At 49.3% G+C, this 27,041-nt stretch overlaps 1 protein-coding gene across 3 annotated transcripts in view; it reads right to left on the bottom strand.

Annotated features, from left to right (window-relative positions):
- The window catches only part of LOC119957043 (epoxide hydrolase 4-like), a 31,446-nt gene extending 9,403 nt beyond the window's left edge, over positions 1–22,043 (bottom strand). The window contains exons 1-8 of one of the 3 annotated variants that reach the window (XM_038784637.1): positions 21,767–22,041; positions 20,239–20,324; positions 16,051–16,208; positions 15,482–15,610; positions 13,360–13,457; positions 12,411–12,559; positions 7,196–7,460; positions 814–1,961 (exon numbers count right to left, since the gene is read on the bottom strand). In XM_038784637.1, coding sequence (XP_038640565.1) covers positions 7,238–7,460; positions 12,411–12,559; positions 13,360–13,457; positions 15,482–15,610; positions 16,051–16,208; positions 20,239–20,324; positions 21,767–22,009 — 1,086 coding nt within the window. In that variant the 5' untranslated portion in view covers positions 22,010–22,041 and the 3' untranslated portion in view covers positions 814–1,961; positions 7,196–7,237. Of the gene's footprint in view, positions 1–813; positions 1,962–6,972; positions 7,461–12,410; positions 12,560–13,359; positions 13,458–15,481; positions 15,611–16,050; positions 16,209–20,238; positions 20,325–21,766 lie in introns of those variants that run through there. The other 2 variants (XM_038784636.1, XM_038784638.1) reach the window with 2 other exon arrangements.
- Between the last annotated feature and the right edge of the window lie 4,998 nt (positions 22,044–27,041).

Below are 27,041 nucleotides of genomic sequence, written 5' to 3'. Positions count from 1 at the left end.
AACATACAAATTAAGAGGAGACCATCTGGCCCTTCGAGCCTGCTCCGCAATTCAATGAAATCATGGCTGATCTGATTGTGACCTCACTGCCACTCTCCTGCCTACAATGCCAGTTGACTCCCTTGTAGTCAAGAATCTATCTACCTCTGCTTTAAAATGTTCAATGACACTGCCTTAACTACTCGCTGTGGAAGAGACTTCCACAGACTCTCAACTCTTGGGAGAAAAAAACCTTAAATGGGGGACCCCTTATTTGTAAACTGTGTTCCCAACTACCGGTCTCTCCTACAAAGGCAAACATCCATTCATCATCCACCCTGTCAAGACCACTCAGGATCTTATGTGTTTCAGTAAGATCGCCTCCTATTCTACTAAACTCCAACTTATACAAATTTTCCAGATACGATACCACCCTCATCTCAGGAACCAGTTAAATGAGCAATGTAAATATGCCCTTCCTTAAATAAGACCAAAACTTCACAAACTACTGCAGATGTGGTCTCACCCGCACGCTGCACATCTGCAGCAAAACATTTCTACTTTTATATACCATTTCCCTCGCAATAAAGGTCAACGTTTCATTTGCCTTCCTAATCACTTGCTGTACCTGAATCAGTACAAGACTAACTTTTTTGCGATTCATGTACCAAGACACGCAGATCCCTCTGTACCTCAGAGTGCTGTAGTCTCTCTCAAGTTAGTTAATATGACAATATTGCGACAAGACTTGTGCTCCAGAATTAGCCATGCCCCTAGCCAAGCTGTCCCAGTACAGCTGCAACACTGGCATCTATCAGAGGGGAAATCCCCAAGTCAGTTTATAGAAGCTTTTAATGGGAAGACTTAGCATAACATTTTTACATACATTAGATACAAAATTAGCTTTTGTGTCAGTAAATTGCACATTCCCCGATGTGAATAAATTGTTAATTTCCATAGGTCCTATCATCAGATGCCTGTATTATAACATCTATCATTGTTACAATAATCAAACAATGTTCAATGCTGAAATGGTCATCAAAGTCTTTGGAGCATCGAGCTGGTAGATCGATCCATCTACTGCACAGATTCAGTCAACAGGCTCCAGAGGTTGATTCCTCTTTGGTTACTTTGAACGATGCAGAGTTCCCGGTACCAGCTCAGCAGGGGTTTTTGAAAAGTAACCGTGTGCCTGTTGCCAAGGCCCTTACCAACCTCGCTGAGCCATCGAGACAGTAGGTGAGCACGGAACGTCAGCATCCATGGTGGCTTGTGCAGTTCATATGCCCAACTCAGCGACACATTTGAGTGAAACATGAATGAGGAGAAGCTGTTACACGAATACTGGAAACCCTCGCTGGAGTTCAGAAGAATGACAGGGGATCACGTAGGGACTTACAAAATTCAAACAAGACTAGACAGGATAGATGCAGGGAAGATGTTCCTGATGGTGGATGAGTCCAGAACTGGGAGTCACAGTCTGAGGATTTAGGGTAAACCATTTCGGACAAAGATGAGACGACATTTCTTCACCCAGAGTGATGAGCCTGTGGAATTCATTACCACAGGAAGTAGTTGATGCTAAAACATTGAATATATTCAAGAGGCAGCTAGATACAGCATTTGGGGCGAATAGGATGAAAGGTTATGGGAAGAAAGCAGGATTAGGCTATTGAGTTGGATCAGCCATGATCGTGAGAAATGGAAGATCAGACTCAAAGGACCAAAAGGCCTCCTCCTATCTTCTATGCATCTTGTGTTCCTCCAATCTGCCCTCTTGCACGTTTCCCACTTCCTTCATTCCTAAAACGCTCTTCCTTTCTCTCCTCCTTTAAAACACTGCTTAAAACATACTTCTTTGATCAAGCTTTTGTTCTTGGCTCGGTGTCAAATTTCGTGCCGCACTGTTGCACATTTTATCAGCAATCCATAAATACAAATTGCTGTTGGTTGGAATGCTGGGCTGTACTTGTGACAGAGAGCTACAAATTGAAAAACACACATGTATAGGTATCAGAAAAGAGGAGGACTTGGGGCCAGCACGGTAGCACAGTGGTTAGCACAATTGCTTCACAGCTCCAGGGTCCCAGGTTCTATTCCCAGCTTGTCTGTGCGGATTCTGCATGTTCTCCCCGTGTGTGTGTGGGTTTCCTCCGGGTGCTCCGGATTCCTCCCACAGTCCAAAGATGTGCCATAGGTGGATTGGCCATGCTAAATTGCTCTTAGTGTTGGGTGGGGTTACTGGGTTATGGGGATAGGGCAGAGGTGTGGACTTGGGTAGGGTGCTCTTTCCAAGAGTCGGTGTAGACTCGATGGGCCGAATGGCCTCCTTCTGCACTGTAAATTCTATGATTCTATGATTCAGTAATTAGGTCCATAGATAAGTGATCGGCGGAGGGAAGCTTACATCATCAACCTGTCCCTCAACTTGGTTCACTGCCGAGGTCAGCTGAGGTTTAGTGGGTATCACTCCCACCTCGAGACTCTCTCCAAAGACAACAGCAGAAACTGGACTGACTCCAATTCAGTACTGAACCAGAAATGTTGGGTGGGATTCTCCGCCGGCAAGTCTCCGTTTTGCCGGCGCCCGGGGGTTTCCCGACAGCATGGGGCTGCCCCATAATGGGAAATCCCCATTGACCAGCCGGCATAACGGAGAATCCCGCCGGTGGGTCGAGGCAGAAATGTGGTGCGGCATGGCAGAGAATCCAGCCCGTTATCATTCGGGTGAGATGTTAAATAGAGATCCCTTACTTCTAACTCATGCCCTGTCGGTCTAGATTCTGCCACAAGAGGCAACATCTTCCCAGTACCTACCCTGTCAAGCTCCCTCAGAACCTTAATATGTTTCAATAAAATCATATCTCATTCTTCTAAGCTCCAATGAGTATAGGTCCAACCTGCTCAACTGTTCTTCATGAGGGAAACCTTCTCTGAATCTGCTTGCAATGTGAAACCATGCTGCAGCTTCAGGAAGCCATTCTCAGCGCAAATAAAGTAGAAGTCATCACAAATGTGGACAGGTTCATCTGATTTTTTTAAATTCATTCATTCATGGGATATGGGTGTGGCCCAGCATTTATTGCCCTTTAAGGGGCAGTTAAGAGTTAACCACATTGCTATGGGTCTGGGGTGATTTGGGCCAGACAATTTCCTTCCCTAAAGGACATTAGCGAACCAGAGGGTTTTTTTTTTTTAAACGACAATCGACAATAGTTACACGGTCATTATTAGGCATTTAATTCCAGAGTTATTTTGTGATCTGCAGTGGTGGGATTCGAACCCGGGTTCCCAGAGTTTTACCCTGGGTCTCTGAATTACTAGTCCCATAGTCCCATTGCGCCACTGTCTGCCGTAATACCGGCAATAAATAAAAATTGAGTTGTTTAATCTTAACAGCAGCGAGTTTAGGTTGGAAAAGTTCAGGGGCTTTTTGCCTCAGTGAAATAAAGGTTTTAAACTTGCACTGTACCCTATCCGCTGACATCCAGATCTTGGGTGTTCTGATTTAGGATTCATCCATCAATGACTAAACCTCCAGGCTCACAAAACTTCAAAGAGGACAGACCAGTGAAAAGGGAGTGAAAGCACAATTAGATGAGCGTCGCTAAGGCTTTGAGGGTCCGAGTAGCAAGGATCTGGGATCGGACATGCTCCAAGAGGGAGCCACCAGAATCCATCAAGTTTGGATAATTGAACGGGAGCAACATTTCTTCCTGCTGTGCTCATTCATCACTGCATATGCACTTTAGCACCACTGAGTTAAAGCCCAAACCGGTGGCTGATAATCGCACATCGTCCTGGTAGCAATGTTCAGGACAGGCAACTCTAGACTCTAGATCCGGAGTTTACCTGTGCTTGGCAGCAGAGGAAGAAGAGTGGGAAAGAGAAAAAGAACGAGAGAGACATAAAGGGGTGGAGAGTAAGCAAGAATAAAAAAAGAGGTAGAGACAGAGCAAAAGGGAGAAAGGAGAGAAAGAATGAGGAAGAGAGAAAAGGAAGACAAGTCTTTTCAAAACAGCAAGTTCAGCATGTGTGTGATAAGCAGAGGGAACCAATTGCCTATCCATTCCCCTCTCAACTCCTGAGGCTGCTGAACAGGACAGATGAAGAGCCCCCAGACCAGGGGTATCCAAATAGTTAGGGCCAATTTGGTTGAATAAGATCAAGACGTACAGCAGTATCCTGAGACCCACTGCCAATAAAGGTGGTGGAAGTGGAAACGATCAATGATTTCAAAATGAAATTGGATGGGCACTAGCGAGACATAAACTTGCATGGCAATGGGGCCAGGGTGAGGGGAATGGAATTTACTGGATTGCTCTAGCACGTCAGCATGGACTTAAGGATGAAATTGTCTACTTCATGGCCATTATGACACAATAATAATCTTTATTATTGTCACAAGTAGGCTTACATTAACACTGCAAAGAAGTTACTGTGGAAATCCACACTTCGGCGCCTGTTCGGGTACACGGAGGGAGAATTCAGAATGTCCAATTCGCCCAATGAGCATGCTCCACAAAGATGAGACAGACTTAAAAGTAAAAGTTAATGCCGTTTAGCTCAACATTAACACACAATCATTAGTTTCTTCTATAAATTTAAAGTACCCAATTCATTTTTTCCAATTAAGGGGCTATTTAGTATGGCCAATCCACCTACCCTGCACATCTTTGGGTTGTGGGGGCGAAACCCACGCAACACGGGGAGAATGTGCAAACTCCACACGGACAGTGACCCAGAGCCGGGATCGAACCAGGGACTTCGCCGCCGTGAGGCAGCAGTGCTAACCACTGCGCCACTGTGGTGCCCTAACACACAATCATTAGTTCGCATCACTGATCATCTCCAGCAATGGACAGCAGGGGATTAAGTCACTGGGTGTTAAATGGCCAGACATGCACACAGTGCCCACGAACTATACTAGCATTAGCCGTTATTTCAAACCATTACTATTACCTTAATACCGTATGTCCTCCATACAACCATCACTCCAACCCTCAATAGCCAAAGCTCATTATCACTCCATTGTTTTTTTAAAAACACTCCGTAACTAAATTTTTCTAAGATTATGCAATGACATACCGCTTTTTGTTTTTATTTGTTCTTGTGTTGTGAGCATTGCTGGCCAACATTCATTGCCCATCCCTAATTGCCCTTAAGAAGGTTGTGGTGAGCTGCCTTCTTAAGCTGCTGCAGCCCATCTAGTGGAGGTGCTGCACCCACTATGTTGTTGGAGCACAAGTCCCAGGATTCTGACCCAGTGTTAATGAAGGGACAGTGATATATTTTCAAGTCAGCATGGTGGGCCACCTGAGGGAGAACTGGCAGGTTGTAGTGTCCCCTTGTCATTGTAGATTATATAGGTCACAGGTTTGAAAGAGCATTGTAGTAGGAACCTTGATGAAATGCTGCAGCGGAGGATAAAGAGTGGGGGAAAGAAGAAAATAATGAGAGAAAGAAAGCGGTGGAGAGAAAGAAAGAATAAAAGGAAGGGATAGAGACAGAGCAAAAGGGAGAAAGGAGAGATGATACACACTGCTACCAGTGTGAATCGGTGGTGGGGCAAGTTAATGTTTAAGGTGGCAGATGGGGGGTAAATCAAGCGGACTGCTTTGTCCTGGATGGTGTTGAGCATCTCGAGTGTTACTGGAGCTGCACTCATCCAAGCAAGTGAAGGAGTATTCCATCACATTCCTGATTTGTTCCTTGCTGATAGTGGGCAGGATTTGGAGAGTTGGGAGGTGAAACACCTGCTGCATAATTCCCAACATCTGGCTGACTCTTGTATCTATACGGCTGGTCTATTTCATGTTAGGGGATTCAGAAATGGTAATCTTGCTAAATGTCAAGAGAAGGTGGTTAGATTCTCTTTTGTTGAAGACAGCCATTGCCTGGCACTTGTGTGGCGTGAATGTCACTTGCAATTCCCCCCCCCCCTCAGAAGAAAAAAGGAAGTAGAAAAGTGTTGTTTGAAAAGTTGCTTTTTTCCAATTAAGGGGAAAATTAGCGTGGCCAATCCACCTAACCTGCACATCTTTGGGTTGTGGGGGCGAAATCCACGCAAACATGGAAGAATGTGCAAACTCCACACAGACCGTGACCCAAAGGCAGGATCAAACCTGGGACCTCGGCACTGTGAGACAGCAGTGCTAACCACTGTGTCACCGAGCTGCTCCCAGTTGTTTGAAAAGTTAAGGGTGATTCTATGTAGTTTGGAGACAGGATTGCAGCACTTTCACTGCCTCCCACACTCCCCTCCATTCAGCTGACTGTTAACTCAGTGGATAATACGCTCACTTTAAACTCAAAAGTGGGTTCAAGTCCCACTCTGGACACTTGAACCATTGCCCAGGCTGATTCTCCAATGTAGGGCCGGCTGCACTGTTGGTGGTGACTTTATTTGGGATGAGACATCAACCAGTGTCCCCCGTTATCCAGGCAATGTGCAGAGAAAACATAATTCTGGGTAGACTCTTCCATTCTTCCCGGTAGCTTATCCTACAAGCCACAGCCAGCACCAAACTAGCAATGCCGGAAAAGGAGGTTCTGTAAACTGACTTCCATAGAATCCCTAGAGTGCAGGAGGAGGTCACCCGGCCCATCGCGCCTGCACCGACCTTCCAAAAGAACACCCGATCCAGGCCCAATTCCCCCACCCTATCCCTATAACCCCATCTAACCGTTGGACACTAAGGGGCAATTTAACGTGGCCACTCCACCTAACCTGCACATCTTTGGACTGTGGGAGGAAACAAGAGCACCAGAGGAAACCCGCGTAGACACGGGGAGAATATGCAAACTCCGCACAGATAGTCACCTGAGGTCAGAATCGAACCCACATCTCTGGTGCTACCCCATTAGTCCATGACTGTCCATTAAAGGATGAGAATAGTTGGTCGCTAGTCCTGGTCGCCAGTCACCTATAACTTGAATCTGTTTCTCACTTGGTGAGGTATACCCCCCATGATTTGCAGCTTTTCTCCTCCCTTTTGTTCAATCATTTGACAGCACTATGCACAAGTGGACTGGCGAGGAGAACATAATGAAAGAGCACTTGCTCTGTCACCCGTAGCCATTGTGCTATTATAAACCTCAGCATTTGCTGCATTTAATAACATTCAATTAGGATACTATAAAAAAATTTCAGTTATAAATTTGTGAAGTTATTTTTCCTTATAGGAAGATTGTATATAAATTATGTTTCACACACATGTAAGGATGCATCATGCACACATCGTGTGGATTCGAGAGTCTACTTGTTGCTTTCCTTCAGGAACGTCCAGATGAGTTTGTTGACTACATCGGGTTGGTCCTGCTGGACCCAGTGACTGGCCCCAGGCACCACCTTCAACCGGAACACGTTCTTTATGTACTGCTCCATATGGGAAGTCATGCCAACCTCCAGAGCTCCGTCCTTGTCTCCCCAGATCACCAGGGTGGGCACGGTCACATCGTGGCACGTTGCCGGGTGGTTGCTGCAACAGAAGTAAGCACATACAGTCAGCGAGGGCCAGCCTGGCTCAGCTGGTAGGTCGGCGTCTCACCTTCAGATCAGAGGGCAGCCAGTTCATATTTCACTAGGCGGCAAAATCCAGTATTTACACAGTGCCTTTAACGAAGTTAAATATGCCAAAGTGCTTCAAAGCAGCGTTAAGAAGAAAGATTTGACACCAAACCACATAAGAGATGAGGACATGTGATCAAAAGCATGGTGAAAGAGATAGGCCTGAAGAAATGTCTTAAGGATATTGAGGCAAGAGGCTTAAAGAGAGAATACCAGAGCTTATTGCCTGACATGCAATAGGATAGATGCTGTTATACCATGTTGCAGCCAAAAGCTTTTTAAAAAATAATAGTCTTTCATACCCCAGAAGTAATGAAGTAACAATTCATTTCCATTAACAAGATACTAACATAGGTGTGATAAAGGTGAAATTAGTGAACACCAGTTGTGGCCATTCAACAAGCACAATTGTGTATTTCTTTCCCAAGGCAGGCAATTTCTTTATTCCAGTATTAACTTCTTTCCTCCCTTCTGCTCCACCCACAGAACTGATTAAATCGAGGCAATCTTTCTTTCTCAAGTGGCCAGCATTTATCCCTCAACCAACACAACTAAAACAGGTGACGATAAAGGCACAATGCTACGGATGCTGGAAATCTGAAATAAAATGTTGTAAAAATTCAGCATCTGCGGGAAGAGAAACAGGATTGCTGGAAATCAGTTCTAGCTTCAGAAGGGTAATTTAGCCTTAAAACTCCTGTCTCTCTGTTTCTCCACAGATGCCGCCAGACATGCTGGGTTTATTCAGCGTTTCCTGTTTATAAAAACAAATGATGCTTATTCTGTCGAGTGGGAGCTTGATATGCTTCCTTCATGCAATTCCTTCGCTGCAACAGTAATAACACCACAAAAAGTGTACTGGGACATCCGGAGATTGTGAAGGGAGCTAAAACAAAGGGGAGAGAAGCCATGCTTACTCAGAGAATTAGAGACAGTTCAGAGGAGGTTCACTGGATGGATTCCAGAGATGAGGAGCTTGACTTATGAAGAGCGATTGGTTATTTTAGGCCTATACTCGCTCGAGTTTAGAAGAATGGGAGGAGATCTCATTGAGATCTATAAGACAAAAGGTATTGACAAAGTAGATGTAGAGCGGATGATTCCTCTTGTGGGGCAATCTAGAATGACAGGTCATGGTTTTAGGATAAGGAGGAGCAATTTAAAACAGAGATTAGAAGAAATTACTTCTCTAAAGGTCTGTGGAATTCACTACCCCAGAGTACGGTGGATGCTGGGACATTGAGTAAATTTAAGGAGATAGTCCGATTTTTAATTAATAATGGGGTGAAGGCTTATGGAGAAATTGGAGTCGAGACCGCAAGGAGATCAGCCATGATCAGATTGAATGGAAGAGCAGGTTGGAGGGGCTGAATTGCCTACTCCTGCTGCTCCTTATGTTATCATGTTCTTAAGATTGGAAAGGGAGCAGCCATGCATGCTTCAATATTTTATTCTTCCTTCATTTCCATCTCTCCCCTCTGAAGCCTGCCGCTTTTATATTTGTGCACCCCTCACACGCTTGCCATGCGCTCCATCCTGGAGAGGCAACAGGTGGACAGAGATCATCATGACCCCATTGAAGCTATTTGAAGCCACAAGCCCTGTGGGCGCCAGGGTCATGCATGCCAAGTAACTTGAGTTTTTCCTTCTATCCCTAGTCCCAGCATTTCAATGAATCACAATCAGCTCTCAGCACTCCTGTCTTGGCAAGCTACAGAAAAAGCCATGCTCCTGACTGCTTACTCAGCGATCCCCACTATATGTATGGGCAGGGCAAGACTGAGCTATGACTTCCATTCCCCTACATTTTACCCCCTCAAAATACAATAAAGTGCTGGAAATTGCGGTCATTCTTACATGAGGAATGAAAACCAGAGGACATCTGACATGTGGATAACATATCTGGCCTGTATCTGTCACTGCAGGCCAAAATGTATTCCCACACTTGATGGGTGCAACTGTATTCCAGGCCAACCACAGTAACTGGTGAAACACTCGAACAAATATGTTGCAGAGATAGACGGCAGGGGTGAAATATCTGGATTCCCCCAACTCAGTGTGAAGTTAGGCCTTTGAATGGCTGCTGCGCAGGGCCAGGGTTCAAAGCTGACTGAGAGCCTCTAGTGGCACAAACCTGATCCTGCAGCAGGGGCAAGTTGAAAATCTAGTTGGGAAGAAAACAGCTTACATGCCCACAACTTCCGCAGAGTGGTAATCTCCGGCGGATTGCCAGTCCGAAATGAATTAACCACGTTGAAATTACGAAGCCCCGACTCGTCCAAACTTCCAACCTTCCTCACTCAGGCTGGGTGAGACAGGAGCAGTGAAGCGTGCCTCCGGTTGCATTGTCGAAGAGTAACTGCGCGCAGGGAACATAGGAATGCCCCTTTTACGACACTAGCTGCCATAAAGGAGATGCTCAAAGGGACAATTTAAAGGAAGAAGGTAAGTTCTAAATGTAAGTGGTTCAGACAATTAGGAGGAGACCGTGAAAGGGGGGATCCAGAGGAAATTAACACTTCTAGGCAATTGCCGGGTCAACCCTTACGTGGAAACTTGCTGGAGGGATTCCCCACCGCATTATTGGAGTTCCCCCTAAATGCGACCTGGGCAAGCAGAAAGTTATGGGCTATTGAATTTTACAGCACAGAAACAGGACAGTCCTGCCAAATAGTCTATGCTCAACATGAGCCTCCACTCACCCAATCAGCATAAAGTTCTACTCATTTCTCCCCCCTGTGTTTATCTAGTTTCCCCTTAAATGTCAGTCACCTTGCCTAACTCCTGTGGTAGTGTGTTGCGTATTCTCGCCAGTCTGAGTAAAGACGTTTCTCCCGAATTCCCAATTCAATTTATTAGGAATTTGCTTACATTTACGGCCCCGTGTTTTGACTGACATTTTCTCCACATTTATCCGATCAAAGGCCACTACTGGGCTAGTTTACGAATTGTAACCTGCAGACAGGCCTGCATTTATACAGCGACTTACATGATCTAAGAGCATCTGAAAATGCTTTACAGCCAATTAAGTATTTTGAGGTGTAGCCGCTGTTGTAATTCAAGAAACGAGGCAGCCAATTTTGGTAGTCATTTAAAAGCAGCATCGTCACACCTAATGTGAGAGGTCGATTGGCCATGCAAAATTGCCTCCAAGTTTCCAGGGATGTGCAAGTTAGGTTATGGGGATAGGGAGATGTGGCTGGGATGTAGAGTGGAGGAGGAAGAAGAAATGGAGGAGGAAAAGGAAGACGATGACAATAACAGAGGAAAGATGACGATCGCAACAGAGAAAAATGGCCGGAATGGGTGCAGACTCGATGGGTCGAATGGCCGCCCTCTGCACTGTTGGGATTCTATGGGATATACCAGGTGGTACAGACTCAAGATAACTGGCAAATGAACTGGGGAAAGATATGGGGTGAGATTCTCCGCAAATGCGGAGAATCGTAAAGGCTGCCGTGGGACAGGCCGTGACCCACGGCAGCCTTCACGCCCACTTCCGGGGCCGATTCTCTCCCCCCCCCCCGGGGCGGGGCTAGGAGTGCGGCCCCCATGCGTCACGGCGGCGCGGCCTTGACGACGGTCAGCCGCGCATGCGCAGTTGCCGTCTTTTCCCTCAGCCGCCCCGCAAGACGTGGGTACCGATCACGGGTCTATGCCCCCCTTGGCACGGCCGTGGTACTGCCGTGCCAATCGAGCCCCCAGATGCCCGTTTCACGACGGCAGCGAGCAGGTGTGTTTGCTGCCGTGTTGAAACGGGCGTGAAGGCCCGGCCCATCGGCCTCGAAGAACGGCGAGCGGCGATTCGTGGCGTGGGTCGGGCGTTGGGGGGGGGATAGCGGGAGGGCGTGAAAAATGTCGGGAGGCTCTCCCGCTATTCTCCCACCCGGCGTGGTGGGCGGATAATCGCGCCAATGGGATTTTTATTTTATGTAGCAAGCTGCAGTGATCGAGAATTATGTAGAGATGCTGCCGTTGGGCTGGGGTGGGCACAGTAAGAAGTCTTACAACACCAGGTTAAAGTCCAACAGGTTTGTTTGGAATCACTAGCTTTCGGTGCACACTCACCTGATGAAGGAACTGCGCACCAAAAGCTAATGATTCCAAATAAACTGTTGGACTTAACCTGGTGTTGCAAGGCTTCTTACTGTGATCTAGAATGCAATGGAAGTAGGTTCAATTTCAAAAGGGAATTGAGTAAGTACTAGAAAGGAAAAATAATTTGCACATCTACAGGGAAGAGCACGGGAGAGGGACTGATTGGGTAGTCAACACAGGCACAATGGGCTGAATGGCCCCCTTCTGTGCTGTAAGGGTCCATGGTTCTATCATATGGCACTCGCAGCCCCTCCTCCCAACCGCGCTGTTCGTGTAAAACAAAGACAGCAGATTGAGCGGAGCGAGGTAACCAGTCGGAGGAGGAGGAAGATAACCAGGGTATTTCAGTCTCGCAAAGGCATCTCGCAGGTAGAACTTGCTTGGAGATTCCTTTGTTGGAATGTGTGCGCAAAACCAAACCAACACCTCTGGTGAGGGGGAATATTATAAAATGGAGTGTAAAACTGATGAGGAGAAGGAGAAGGAAGTGGAAGAGGAGGTGAAGGAGGAGGAAGAGGAAGTGGAAGAGGAAGTGGAAGAAGAGGAAGACAATGAACAATAACGGAGAGAGGAAGGATGATGATCGCAACAGAAAAAAATGGCAGGAAAAGGGAGAAAACATTGAACACAAATTGGTTGTATATACATACTGAACGGAATGGCAACAAAAACACACAATAACCGCCAAACTGCAACAGCATGAGTCACAGAAGCCATCTGAAATCAGATTATGCCACAAAAGGTACAATCTTGAATTTCCTACCTGAAGATGTTCCTGTAATAGTTGAGGGGGCCCACCAGTGCTCCAGGCCGAGAGAAGTTGTAAACATAAGCCTCTAACTCTTCCTCAGTCAACCTGCTGCTTTTATTCTGGATTCCCATCCATTTACTCATGTACATGCTCTTCATGGCCTAGAAAGTATAGTGCAGAAAAAGATTTTATGCAACATCTATTTTTTCTTAAATCGAGAGGAAGATGAAGCATATTCAACAGAATTAACCAAGGTGCAGTTGGTGACCTGACCAGCTGGTAATCCTGGGCTCAGTAACTGGTCTGAGTTGGGGTAGTTAGGGGAGAGAGAGCAGTTGGACTCAGCGTGCTTCGACTGCTGGGAGGGACCACACAAGCCTTCTGATTAATATCCAACAACCCACGGTAATGCAGACCTGCAGAACCTTACAGCATAGAAGGCCATTTGGCGCATTATGCCTGCACTGGTTCTTTGTCAGAGCTATCCAATTCGTCCCACATACTTCCCCATCCTCGCCCCCACAACATTAGTTAGTACTCCAGAAAATCTTTCCTTTGCAAGTCCCCTTTGAAGGTTACTATTGAATCTGTCGCCTTTGATTTCAGGCGGTCGAGTCTATTGTTGACAGGATAGGGCATGGCCTTGAGCTGCCTCCATGACAGACTGGCCATCCCACACACTCCAGATGGCAAACTGAGTCCATAGAATCACTGCAGTGTCATTCGGCCCATCAAGTCTGCATTGACCCTCGGAAAGAGCACTCTACCTAGGCCCATTCACCCGCCCTCCCCGCCTATACCCATAACCTAATCTGCACACCTTTGGGCACTAAGGGGAAATTTAGCATGGCCAGTCCACCTAACTTGCACATTATGGGACTGTGGTAGCACCCGAAGGAAAACCACACAGAAACGTGGAGAAAGTCAGCAATGCTTTCAGCCGAGGAGGTGAGCAGTTTACCTTGAAGTCATCCATACATAAGAGAAGCTCAGGAAGCTTTGGCACTTGGAAGAAGAATATATAGCTGGACTTCAGCAGCTGGGATAAGTTCAGGAAATCTAAAAAGAAACTTGCATCTTTATCGTAGTAAAACATCCCAAATGCTTCACAAGATTATTATTAAACAAAATCTGACGCTGATCCACATAAAGAGCTTATTACGATCTCAGAACAGACCCCAACAGTTGGTAGGACACTGGACAGAAACCCAAATATTTTATTTTACTTTTGTAAGATTGTGAGGGAAAGATACTTTTGCTCCAGAAGTAATTGCAAAATAAACTAAGAAATAGGGATACCGGATATTAAAACAAACATTATTACTAACACAGTATGGGCAACACGGTGGCGCAGTGGGTAAGCCCTGTTGTCTCACGGCGCTGAGGTGCCAGGTTCGATCCCGGCTCTGGGTCACTGTCTGTGTGGAGTTTGCACATTCTCCCAGTGTTTGCTTGGGTTTCGCCCCCACAACCCAAAGATGAGCAGGCTAGGTGGATTGAACACACTAAATTGCCCCTTAATTGGAAAAAAATTAATTGGGTACACTAAATTTTTTTTTAAATTACGAACACAGTATTAAGATCTTTAACATCACACTAGAAAATAGCTTACAATTACCCCTTAAAGAATACTACTCAATAGAGTGAATATAATACCCTAACTTGCGATTTATATTCCCACTTAAACAACAAAATAGACCACCTCAACTCTCAGTCCACCTTAAATACTATCTTTTTTTTTAAATAAATGTTTTTATTGGGTTTTTGTTAAATACTATCTTTAAGAGGTTGCTTGATACTTATTTACAGAACAGATCGGACTCCAGTCCAAAACCCTGTAGAAACTCTAGCTGAATGTCTTCAAAAACTGTTTCAACTGGCTTGTTTCAGCTCCCCCGTTCTCAGACAAGTCTGCACTGCTTTATTAGATAACAAGACCATAAGACATAGGAGCAGAATTAGGCCACTTGGCCCATCGAGTCTGCTCCGCCATTCAATCATGGCTGATATTTTCTCATCCCCCTTCTCCTGCCTTCTCCCCATAATCCCTGATCCCCTTATTAATCAAGAACCTATCTATCTCTGTCTTAAAGACACTCAATGAATTGGCCTCCACAGCCTTCTGCGGCAAAGAATTCCACAGATTCACCACCCTCTGGCTGAAGAATTTCCTCCTCATCTCGGTTTTAAAGGATCGTCCCCTTAATCTGAGATGGTGTCCTCTGATTCTAGTTTTTCCTACTAGTGGAAACATCCTCTCCACGTCCACTCTATCCAGGCCTCACAGTATCTTGTACGGTTCAATAAGATCCCCTCTCATCCTTCTAAACTCCAACGAGTACAGACCCAGAGTCCTCAAACGTTCTTCATACGACAAGTTTTTCATTCCAGAGATCATTCTTGTGAACCTCCTCTGGAACCTTTCCAAGGCCAGCACATCCTTCCTTAGATATGGGGCCCAAAACTGCTCACAATACTCCAAATACGGTCTGACCAGAGCCTTATACAGCGCCAGACGTACATCCCTGGTCTTGTATTCTACCCCTCTTGACATGAATGCTAACATTGCATTTGCCTTCTTAACTGCCGACTGAATCTGCACATTAACCTTAAGAGAATCGTGAACAAGGACTCCCAAGTCCCTTTATGCTTCTGCTTTCCGAAGCATTTCCCCATTTAGAAAATAGTCTATGCCTAGATTCCCTCTTCCAAAATGCATAACCTCATACTTTTCCACATTGTATTTCATTTACCACTTCATTGTCCACTCTCCTAGCTTGTCCAAGTCCTTCTGTAGCCCCCTTGCTTCCTCAATACTACTTGTCCCTCGACAGATCTTTGTATCATCTGCAAACTTAGCAACAGTGCCTTCAGTACCTTCTTCCAGATCATTTATGCATATTGTAAAAAGTTGTGGTCCCAACACAGACCCCTGAGCCACACCACTAGTCACCGGCTGCCATCCTGAAAAAGAACCCTTTGTCCCCACTCTTTGCCTTCTGCCAGTCAGCCAATCCTCCATCCATGCCAGGACCTTACCCTGAACACCATGAGCTGCAAATAAACAAAAGCCGTCAGCTCACCTTGGAACGATTTTGGATGTGGCGCATTCAGGATTATCAACCTCTCCACCATCTCCGGATTGCAAATCGCCAAGTTCCAAGCCAGGATGCCGCCCCAGTCATGCCCCACCAGAATACAACTGCTGTAACCTAGGAACATCACAAAACAGCGCCATCAGACTGGCCAGGGAGGCTATTTGTAGGACAAGGTGTCCGCCCAACCAGCATTACACGGATTGTATTCACAGACTTTGCACCACGTCAACAGGGTTAAAGCGCTGTACTGATAAGTCACTGAAGACTCAACGTTGCCTGATTTGAGCCAGAGAAGAAATAAGGGGGATAGAATTGGCCTCAGCACCCAGGGATCAAGGAAGGGGATGGCAGCCAAAGCTCAATCCCATTATATATCCATGATCAGCTCTTGGCATGATAGTTCAATGGCACGAGTCGGGGTTTGTTTAAAATTCATGATGTTGGCTTCGCTGGCAAGGCTATGTTGCCCATCCCTAATTGCCCTTAAATTGAGGAACTTGCGAGGCCATTTAAGAGTCAACCACATTGCTGTGGGTCTGTCACAATCAGCATACCTAGAGCTTCAATAACATCTTTGACATCCGTCACCAAACACTCCAGCTTGTAGTCACCTCGACCAGAGGGTGCATCAGAATCCCCATAACCACGTAAATCTATCGCCACCACTCGGTACTCACTCTTGAACTCCCGCAGCTGGTAACGCCATGAATACCTGTGACACAAGAAAACATTTGACATCACTGCTGATGCAAGGGCTGTGAGAGGAGACGGCACGCTCCACATTTCGGACTAGCAGTTACCGCACAGTTTCAGTTACCGCATTCTGTGACAATGTACCTGCAGTCACACATAAAAGTGCAGTAAAGAACTAAGTGAAATTCCCACGCCCCTGCAAACAAGCTAGTCTTTTGCTTTCACCAGAGACTCCTGTCCTGAAGTTCACGGCTCCCTGCTGCTGAACAAGTGGCTGCTTAAAAACAAAGAAAGGAAGAACCTCACAACATCAGGGTACCCCTACGTGCTTTCCAGCAAATTAAATACTTTTGAAGTGTAGTCACAGTTGCAGTGCCAGAAACGCGGCAGCCAATTTGCGCACAAGTTCCCAAAAACCGCAATGTAATAATGACCAGTTGATCTGTTTTTGTGATGTTGCTGAAGAGATAAATATTGGCCATGGCATCGGGTAGAGCACACCTTCTCTGATTCCATACAGTGACTAAGGGATCACTCAGGTCCACCTGGGGGAGACACTTGGGGGCCAACATTTAACCTCTTGTACAAAAGGTGATGAGATGGTGTTATTCACCAGTGAGCCTTGATGGATCCATCTGACAGTTGGATGAGGGGTGGGGAGGGGCACTGTGATCAAAGTCTATTGTGTTTCTAGCTTCATCCAACATCCAAAACTCAGAGATTCCTAGAAAATGTCATTAGATAGCAAGGGGAGGGGCATTGTGATCAAAGTCTATTGTGTTTCTAGCTTCATCCAACTTCCAAAATTCAGATTCCTAGAAAATGTCATTAGACAGCAATCAGGAGCAAGGGACTTTACTGATTCTCTCCAAATCCTACTCCGCTCAAAGGTCAACTTTAATGAGAGCACTTCAGCTCAAACCAATTAGGTAATCAGCACAGGCTGGAGTTCGGACTTTGAATTGTCGTTGTCCCTGGATTGACTCAGAGACAGTCAATAAGTCCAAGTGTGGTTTTACAGCTGTTGATTTCTCAATTTTAACTTGATGTACTGAAGGTTTTCATTTACTTTCAATGTTATCTGCTCTTTATCAGGAGAACGTACAGGACAGGTTCGTTGTGGAGCATAATCACCAGCAATGGATCTGTTAGGCTGTTTCCTCTGCTGGAAATACTGTGTAATAGGCTGCAGCTAACCAAGATTTTTTAGTTTTTATTTTCAACTAATTTAACCCACAAAAAATCATGAAATGCTGGAAACACTCAGCAGTACAGGCAGGATCTGTGGAGAGAGAAACAAGATAACGTTTCAGGGGAATGATCATATTGTTACTACTCCATCATGATTTTTATTAACATCTGAAACATTAACTCTACGTTTCTCTCCACAAATGCAACAGTTTACTGTTTTTAATTAAGATTGCCAGCATTCTTTTTTTAAGGTTGTAACCCATTAATTTCTAGGTCAAGCCTCAGGGAAGCTTCCAAAGTGCAAACTGGACTCAAAAGGGTTACCGTTGACTTTTGGACATCAAAGGCCCAAAATCGGCTTGGTTGCTCATTAAACACCTCCTCTGATTTCCTTTTATCATATTCTAATGGAAAAGGTGTGTCCAGCAGGCTGTCGATCTTGCTCATTTTACATCAGCATCCAAGGTCAAAATTATAACAAAATAAATTCATCTCTTTTGGGCTACCTATGCTCCTCGTAGAGCAGAGGGAGGCTTGGCCATTTATCTCTGAGTTGGTACTCTTAAGGCACTGCATTAAGACCACAAGACTGAGCAGCAGAATTAAGCCATTCGGCCCATTGAGTCTGCTCCACCATTCAATCATGGCTGATATGTTTCTCATCCCCATTCTCCTGCCTTCTTCCCAGAACCCCTGATCCCCTTATTAATCAAGAACCTATCGATCTCTGTCTTAAAGACACTCAGTGATTTGGCCTCCACAGCCTTCTGCGGCAAAGATTTCCACAGATTCACCACCCTCTGGCTGAAGAAATCTCTCCTTATTTCTGTTTTAAAGGATCGTCCCTTCAGTTTCCCTGGATCTAGTTTTCCCTACTAGTGGAAACATCTTCTCCGCGTCAACTCTATCCAGACCTCTCAATATCCTTTAAGTTGCAATAAGATCCCCCCTCATCCTTCTAAACTCCAATGAGTACAGACCCAGAGTCGTCAACCGTTCCTCATACGACAAGCTTTTCATTCCAGGGCGTCATTCTTGTGAACCTCCGCTAGACCCTTTCCAAGGCCAGCATATTCTTCCTTGGATATGGGACCCAAAACTGCTCACAACACTCTAAATGGGGTCTGACCAGAGCCTTATACAGCCTCAGAAGTACATCCCTGGTCTTGTATTCTACCCCTCCTGACATGAATGCTAACATTCTTAAACGAAGATTGACCTGCCAGCCTGGTTCACTAACCTGGGATTCTTCCCACTTGGCAACCAACCAGTGTCCCCTACAGGTGGGGTGCCCAAGGCTTCGGGGATAATCTGTCACGTGGTTTTAACTGGTTGAACAGCAGTGCCACCCAGTGTGTGTAGTTGGCTAAAGTTTGGCTCTTTAACAAAAGTAAAATTCAGCTGCAGCTGGGAAAGTGGAATCAAAACAGAGGAAACGGTAGAATGACTGAGCAGTGATTATTCCTGTATATATTTGTGGGTGGGCACAGTTTATTTACTATCTAAGTGCTCTGTGTCTTTTTTTTTTGCACTTGACGTTAATGGGGGCAGTTTGTGAGCGGCCTGCGCAGTACCTTAGTGATTGCTGCGAGGCGGTGTACGTAAGCATAGGGAACATTGTTCAACAGGTCAGGCAACATCTGTGGAGAGAGAAACAGAGTTAACGTTTCATCAGAACTGCTTAACTCCTTTGTTCTCTGGGACTGTGGTTTGCTGCATTAGCAACAGCATTTAAAGCAAATGCTAGTTGTCTAGACCGAATAGAACGGTCGACTGGGGTCCAGCACCAGTTGCCAAGCACAGCCCCACGTGAATCACACCCAACTCTCCCTCTGTGCACAAGCTTTGAATATAACGACAGTGTAACCAGTCCTGCAACTAAGGAGCTGCATTCAGCAGGAATTGTCTTGCTGAATGTGACACCAACATATGCATCATTTAACACCCTATGCTTATTCACCTGGTTTATGATGCTTCTCATCAACTGAAGCCAAGACACAGGCATCTCCAGGCATAGCCTACTGTTAAGGAACAGTATAACAACCAGATGAGCAGTCATCTGCAGATTTGCATCAATCCCTGATCGTGCTATGACTGAGATTGGAATATATGCATGAATGTGTGTATACGGCTGCACAAGGAGGAAGATGGTACAAAGACTTGCATTTATATAGAACCCTTCAATCTCAAGATATCTCAAAGCACTTTACAGGCAGGAACCTTTGAAGTGTAACACTAGTGAAGGAAACAAGGCAGCTAATTTGTTTCTATGTGACAAAGAACTCCCAACTGCTTTGTAATGTTCGTTGAGGGATAAATATTGGTAGGACACCAGGAAGAGCGCCCCTGCTCTTCTGATAAAAGTTGGCAAGGGAACTTTTATGTCCACCTGAGAGGGTAGACAAGGATTGGGTTTAACTTTTCATACGAAAGGGGCCACCTTGGAGAGTGCAGTATCAACCCAATGCCAGCCGAGTGCCAGCCTAAATTGTCTCTTTGATACCCTGGAGTTGGACTTGAGCCTGCTGACTTGAGGGTGAGAGTGTGACTATTGAGATTGGGCACAGAAGGGGAGCATTGGGCAAGGATGAAACAACACTTTGTGCCCCACTAACACAAATATAGCCAAGAGAAGCTCACACAAGCCCCTCTCACTCCATAGTGCATCCCAAGGATGTGAAAGGTGTTGTATCAATTCAAGTTAGTTGCTTTCATCAATGGGAATGCCAATAACAAAATTAAAGCTACAGAAAAGTTTAAAAAACACACAAGTGTCCAGTTTAGCACTTGGCTTCAGTGTAGCCTACCACAGGCAGAAAATATTGTTCAAGTAAAACTACTGAAGGGGCAGTATTTACCAAAACTCAGGAAAGCCATGAAGTAGCAACATCAATTGTTTGTTCCTCTCTCCAGCTGCCACATAATGAAACCGCAGCCCTGAATCCTGGGGAGCGAGAGTGAGAAACAGAGTGTAAGGGAGTACCATTGTCATGGTTTACAAAGCGAGGTCGGCACCTCTGACAACTTAATTTGAGAGAATACCAGTAAACATGGTGGATCATGGGTGGTTGTCGGGAGGTTCGCGGGCCATCTGTCACGGCATTCCCAATTACGGGAAGAAGTGCCCAATGGCCATGTCTGGCTTTCAGAATGCCCGCCATCCCGCACACCAGTGCCCCCTCAGCAGTGCACAGGCCCGGAGCCCAGCGAGGCAGACTGCCTCCTCCTGACATCAGAGCACTGACGCAGGAGCAGATTCTGTTTTTTTTTTAATTGATGCAGTCTTCTCTCCAGAAGCAGCGATACAGAGCAGGTCACACATCCCGCACATTGACGTCACATGCTCTGGGCACGGGAGAGATTCTGCCATTTTGTAGCTGCCAGCAGTACTGGTGTGAACTCCTGGGCCTCTGGTCAACCCATGGAGAAGCTGAAAACAGGAACAAAGCATTATAAAGATGATTTCTTGAGGTACGGGTTTATAAATTGTGCCTATGCGAATCAGGATGCAAACTTCACGTGTGTTATATTCCGGCAGATGAAAGATTAAAACCCTCTAAACTTCAGACGCATTTGAAGACACAGCACACCAAGTTTGAGGACAAACGTCTTGATTTTTTTTCAACGGATGCAGTGAGATCTTAAATCAGTCATTTTCAAACTCAGGGTCACTTTAAAATTGTAAGAAAAAATAAATTTATAAAAGGAATGGGCACCAAAGGTTGGCCTTGCCAGCAATGTGTGCATCCCATAAACCCATTTGTGAAAAAAATAAATCAAAACAAGAATTAGATGAGTTGAAAAAAACCTCCACTGAATCCCCATAGTGCAGGAGGAGGCTTTTCGGTCCAACGAGTCTGCACTGACCCTCCGAAAGCGCACCCTACCCCCGACCCGATGTGGAGATGCCAGAGTTTGACGGGGGTGAGCACAGTAAGAAGTCTTACAGCACCAGGTTAAAGTCCAATAGGTTAATTTCGAATCACTAGCTTTCAGAGCACCACTCCTTCCTCAGGTGAGTGAAGACTTTGGTTCCAGAAACATATATATATGTATATATATATATATATATATAAAGTCAATGATGCAAGACGATACTTTGAATGCGAGTCTTTGCAGGTAAGTCTTTACAGATCCAGACTGAATAACTGGAGAGGATATCACAGACCTAACAGTGATGGATGGGGTGAAACGTTTCTCCAACAACCGGGGAACCAGTCCCATTACATGGCACAGATCCACTGCCACTCCGGAGTTCGCATGCGCAATATGCGCCAGTGGACTACAAATCCCAGGGGGCGCCGCGCGCGGACTCAAGAGGGGCGCACCCCGATTGATTTTCAAAGCCGGCAGGTGAGCCAACGGCTCCGGCGCGCGGCGCTGTACCTTCACCCTCACGAAGCAGTGAGTCCCCAAGGACGGGTCGCTGAGGCAGGCGGGCGGGCTGTCCCGACGCCGCCACTGGAAGGCTCGGCCTCGCTTCCTGACGGCGACCCAGGCCATCCGCAGCACGAACACGCTGGTGGCCAGCACCGTCAGGGAGTAGACGGCAGTCCAGTAAGCGACGGCGCCGGCGGCCAGCGCCAGGCGGCTGGGCAGCACCAGCAGGCGGGAGCCTAGCTTCGCCATCTTGGCCGAGGAGGTGCGGCGGCTGAAGCCACGCCCCTTCCCCCTCACTCCAATGGGCTTCGGCCAATGACGGCCCTCGAGCTGCGATTGGGTGGCCAGGCTGTCGGTCAAGGGTGCGTGGGCGGTGCAGGTGTGACATGCGACGCGCGCGCGAGGGGAGGGTCCTGAGGCAAACAGGGGGGAGGGAGGGTCCTGAGGCAAACAGGGGGGAGGGAGGGTCCTGAGGCAAACAGGGGGGAGGGAGGGTCCTGAGGCAAACAGGGGGGGGGGGGGAGGAAGAGGGAGGGTCCTGAGGCAAACAGGAGGGGAGGAAGGAAAGGTCCTGAGGCAAACAGGGGGGGAGGAAGGAAAGGTCCTGAGGCAAACAGGGGGGGGGGGGGGAGGGAGGGACCTGAGGCAAACAGGGGGGGGAGGGAGGGAGGGTCCTGAGGCAAACAGGGGGGGGAGGGAGGGTCCTGAGGCAAACAGGGGGGGGGAGGGAGGGAGGGTCCTGAGGCAAACAGGGGGGGAGGGAGGGTCCTGAGGCAAACAGGGGGGGAGGGAGGGTCCTGAGGCAAACAGGGGGGGAGGGAGGGTCCTGAGGCAAACAGGGGGGGGGGGGAGAGGAGAGAGGGGGGGGAAAGAGAGTTGGGGGGGGGGTCGGGTCCTGAAGCAAACGGGGGGAGGGAGGGTCCTGAGGTAAACAGGGGGTGGGAAGGGTCCTGAAGCAAACGGGGGGAGGGTCCCGAGGCAAACAACAGGAGGGAGGGTCCTGAGGCAAACGGGGGGGAGGAGAGGGAGGGTCCTGAGGCAAACGGGGGGGAGGAGAGGGAGGGTCCTGAGGCAAACAGGGGGGAGGGAGGGTCCTGAGGCAAACAGGGGGGAGGGAGGGTCCTGAGGCAAACAGGGGGGAGGGAGGGTCCTGAGGCAAACGGGGGGAGGAAGAGGGAGGGTCCTGAGGCAAACGGGGGGGAGGAAGAGGGAGGGTCCTGAGGCAAACAGGAGGGGAGGAAGGAAAGGTCCTGAGGCAAACAGGGGGGGAGGAAGGAAAGGTCCTGAGGCAAACAGGGGGGGGGGAGGGGGGAGGGAGGGACCTGAGGCAAACAGGGGGGGAGGGAGGGTCCTGAGGCAAACAGGGGGAGAGGGAGGGTCCTGAGGCAAACGGGGGGAGGGAGGGGGGGGGGTAGAGGGGGGGTCGGGTCCTGAAGCAAACGGGGGGAGGGAGGGTCCTGAAGCAAACGGGGGGAGGGAGGGTCCTGAGGTAAACAGGGGGTGGGAAGGGTCCTGAGGCAAACGGGGGGAGGGTCCTGAGGCAAACAGGGGGAGGGGGGAATGGTCCTGAGGCAAACAACAGGAGGGAGGGTCCTGAGGCAAACGGGGGGGAGGAGAGGGAGGGTCCTGAGGCAAACAGGGGGGAGGGTCCTGAGGCAAACAACAGGAGGGAGGGTCCTGAGGCAAACAGGGGGGGAGGGAGGGTCCTGAGGCAAACAGGGGGGGGAGGGAGGGTCCTGAGGCAAACAGGGGGGGAGGGAGGGTCCTGAGGCAAACAGGGGGGGAGGGAGGGTCCTGAGGCAAACAGGGGGGGGGGGGAGGGTCCTGAGGCAAACAGGGGGAGGGAGGGTCCTGAGGCAAACAGGGGGGAGGGAGGGTCCTGAGGCAAACAGGGGGAGGGAAGGTCCTGAGGCAAACAGGGGGGGAGGGAGGGTCCTGAGGCAAACAGGGGGGGGGGGGAAGAGAGGGAGGGTCGGGTCCTGAGGCAAACGGAGGGGGGGGGGAGGGTCCTGAGGCAAACGGGGGGGAAGGTCCTGAGGCAAACAGGGGGGGGGGAGGGAGGGTCCTGAGGCAAACAGGGGGGGGAGGGAGGGTCCTGAGGCAAACAGGGGGGAGGGAGGGTCCTGAGGCAAACAGGGGGAGGGAAGGTCCTGAGGCAAACAGGGGGGGAGGGAGGGTCCTGAGGCAAACAGGGGGGGGGGGGGGAGAGGGAGGGTCGGGTCCTGAGGCAAACGGGGGGGGGGGGGGAGGGTCCTGAGGCAAAGGGGGGGGAAGGTCCTGAGGCAAACGGGGGGGAGGGAGGGTCCTGAGGCAAACAAGGGGGGAGGGAGGGTCCTGAGGCAAACAGGGGGGAGGGAGGGTCCTGAGGCAAACAGGGGGAGGGAAGGTCCTGAGGCAAACAGGGGGGAGGGAGGGTCCTGAGGCAAACGGGGGGGAAGGTCCTGAGGCAAACAGGGGGGGGAGGGAGGGTCCTGAGGCAAACAGGGGGGGAGGGAGGGTCCTGAGGCAAACAGGGGGGAGGGAGGGTCCTGAGGCAAACAGGGGGGGAGGGAGGGTCCTGAGGCAAACAGGGGGGGAGGGAGGGTCCTGAGGCAAACAGGGGGAGGGAAGGTCCTGAGGCAAACAGGGGGGGAGGGAGGGTCCTGAGGCAAACAGGGGGGGGGGGAGAGAGGGAGGGTCGGGTCCTGAGGCAAACGGAGGGGGGGGGGGGAGGGTCCTGAGGCAAACGGGGGGGAAGGTCCTGAGGCAAACGGGGGGGGAGGGAGGGTCCTGAGGCAAACAAGGGGGGAGGGAGGGTCCTGAGGCAAACAGGGGGGAGGGAGGGTCCTGAGGCAAACAGGGGGAGGGAAGGTCCTGAGGCAAACAGGGGGGAGGGAGGGTCCTGAGGCAAACAGGGGGGGAAGAGAGGGAGGGTCGGGTCCTGAGGCAAACGGGGGGAGGGAGGGTCCTGAGGTAAACAGGGGGAAGGATCCTGAGGCAAACGGGGGGGGGGGAGGGTCCTGAGGCAAACAACAGGGGGAGGGAGGGTCCTGAGGCAAACAGCAGAGAGGGTGGAGGGTCCCGAGGCAAACGGGGGGGTCAGGTCGGGTCCTGAGGCAAACAGCAAGGGGGTGGAGAAGAGGGTCCTCATGCAAACAGCCGGGGGGGGGGGGGGGAAGAGAGGGTCCTGAGGAAAACAGCGAGGGGGGGGGGGGGGGGGGAAGAGAGGGTCCTGAGGCAAAAAGCAAATGGGAAAAATAAAAGAAATATTTACACTGACCAGAGAGGATCACGGCTGTCACTGTGAGCAATCAGCACTCCCCTCACTGCCCCCTTGCTTCACCTGCCAATCACTTCAGTCAGAGCAGCAAAAATACAACAGCTGACGGAAATCAGTAGAATGCACGTGGGCCATGGTCAACAAAATGTGTCTGGGCCGCACTCACAACCCAGAAGGGTCACTGTGATGGATAGTACTACATAGATATACAACTTATTGCATGGAATAATACATCAGGAAGTAGTACAACTGGGATCTAGTGACAAGTGGCATTCCTTCCAGAGATGAAATAAAAAAGCTGACAGTATTAGTGAATAAACACAGTGAAATGGGAGGAAAGGAATTAGGGCAGAGAATGAGAAACGATCATGGGATGTTCGAAAAAAGCTGACTGAAGTTGCAAGCTCAGTTTACCCCTGAAATAAACATTTAGGGAGTGAATTATCAAGAAAGTTGTGCGAGTCGATGTTCAGAAGTGAGTTATTTAAAAAAAGAGGGGGAAATGTAAAGGAAGGCATATTTTGGAGAACATGAACAAAACATGGGTGCTGATATAAACAGCCAAAAGCCTGTATAACGGTCAGAGAACAAAGCGATGGATATTGAGAGGTTAGGCACAGTTTCTGCAAATTACTTCAAAATCAGAGCAAATGATGGGTAATCAAATCAAGGGGGGGGGGGGGGGGGGGGTGGAGAGTTGCGGTCAGGAAAGTGGCAGACACAAGGTAAAACCAATTATGAGTTTCAAGTGTGAATTGCATCTAAAATGGAAATGTGCTTTTAAGTGTCACAATGGAAACATTTGGGGAGTTTTGATAGCTTGGTGAAAACAATTGGCAATGTTCGTGGAGTTTGGAAATAGTTGCTTCACCGCTCCAAGGTCCCAGGTTCGAATCCATGCTTGGGTCATTGTCTGTGGAGTCCGTACGTTCTGCCCATGTCCAGGTGCTCCGGTTTCCTCCCACAGCCCAAAGATGTGCAGGTTAGGTGAATTGGCTAAGCTAAATTGCCCTTAGTGTTCAAAAAAGGTTAGGTAGGGAAGGTGTGGGGGAGGGGGTAGGGAAGGTGTGGGGGAGGGGGTGGAGGAGGTGTGGGGGAGGGGGTGGAGGAGGTGTGGGGGAGGGGGTGGAGGAGGTGTGGGGGAGGGGGTGGAGGAGGTGTGGGGGAGGGGGTGGAGGAGGTGTGGGGGAGGGGGTGGAGGAGGTGTGGGGGAGGGGGTGGAGGAGGTGTGGGGGAGGGGGTGGAGGAGGTGTGGGGGAGGGGGTGGAGGAGGTGTGGGGGAGGGGGTGGAGGAGGTGTGGGGGAGGGGGTGGAGGAGGTGGAGGTGTGGGGGAGGGGGTGGAGGTGTGGGGGAGGGGGTGGAGGTGTGGGGGAGGGGGTGGAGGTGTGGGGGAGGGGGTGGAGGTGCGGGGGAGGGGGTGGAGGTGCGGGGGAGGAGGTGCGGGGGAGGGGGTGGAGGTGTGGGGGAGGGGGAGGAGGTGGTGTGGGGGAGGGGGTGGAGGAGGAGGTGTGGGGGAGGGGGTGGAGGAGGTGTGGGGGAGGGGGTGGAGGAGGTGTAGGGGAGGGGGTGGAGGAGGTGTAGGGGAGGGGGAGGAGGTGGTGTGGGGGAGGGGGTGGAGGAGGAGGTGTGGGGGAGGGGGTGGAGGAGGTGTGGGGGAGGGGGTGGAGGAGGTGTAGGGGAGGGGGTGGAGGAGGTGTGGGGGAGGGGGGGGTGTGGGGGAGGGGGTGGAGGAGGTGTGGGGGAGGGGGTGGGGGAGGGGGTGGAGGAGGTGTGGGGGAGGGGGTGGAGGAGGTGTGGGGGAGGGGGTGGAGGAGGTGTGGGGGAGGGGGTGGAGGAGGTGTGGGGGAGGGGGTGGAGGAGGTGTGGGGGAGGGGGTGGAGGAGGTGTGGGGGAGGGGGTGGAGGAGGTGTGGGGGAGGGGGTGGAGGAGGTGTGGGGGAGGGGGTGGAGGAGGTGTGGGGGAGGGGGTGGAGTGGGGGAGGGGGTGGAGGTGGTGTGGGGGTGGAGGTGGTGTGGGGGAGG

This window comes from Scyliorhinus canicula, chromosome 25 (genome assembly GCF_902713615.1).
Source record: "Scyliorhinus canicula chromosome 25, sScyCan1.1, whole genome shotgun sequence".
Taxonomy (NCBI): Eukaryota; Metazoa; Chordata; class Chondrichthyes; order Carcharhiniformes; family Scyliorhinidae; genus Scyliorhinus; species Scyliorhinus canicula.
This window is presented reverse-complemented; position numbering and strand designations above follow the sequence as displayed.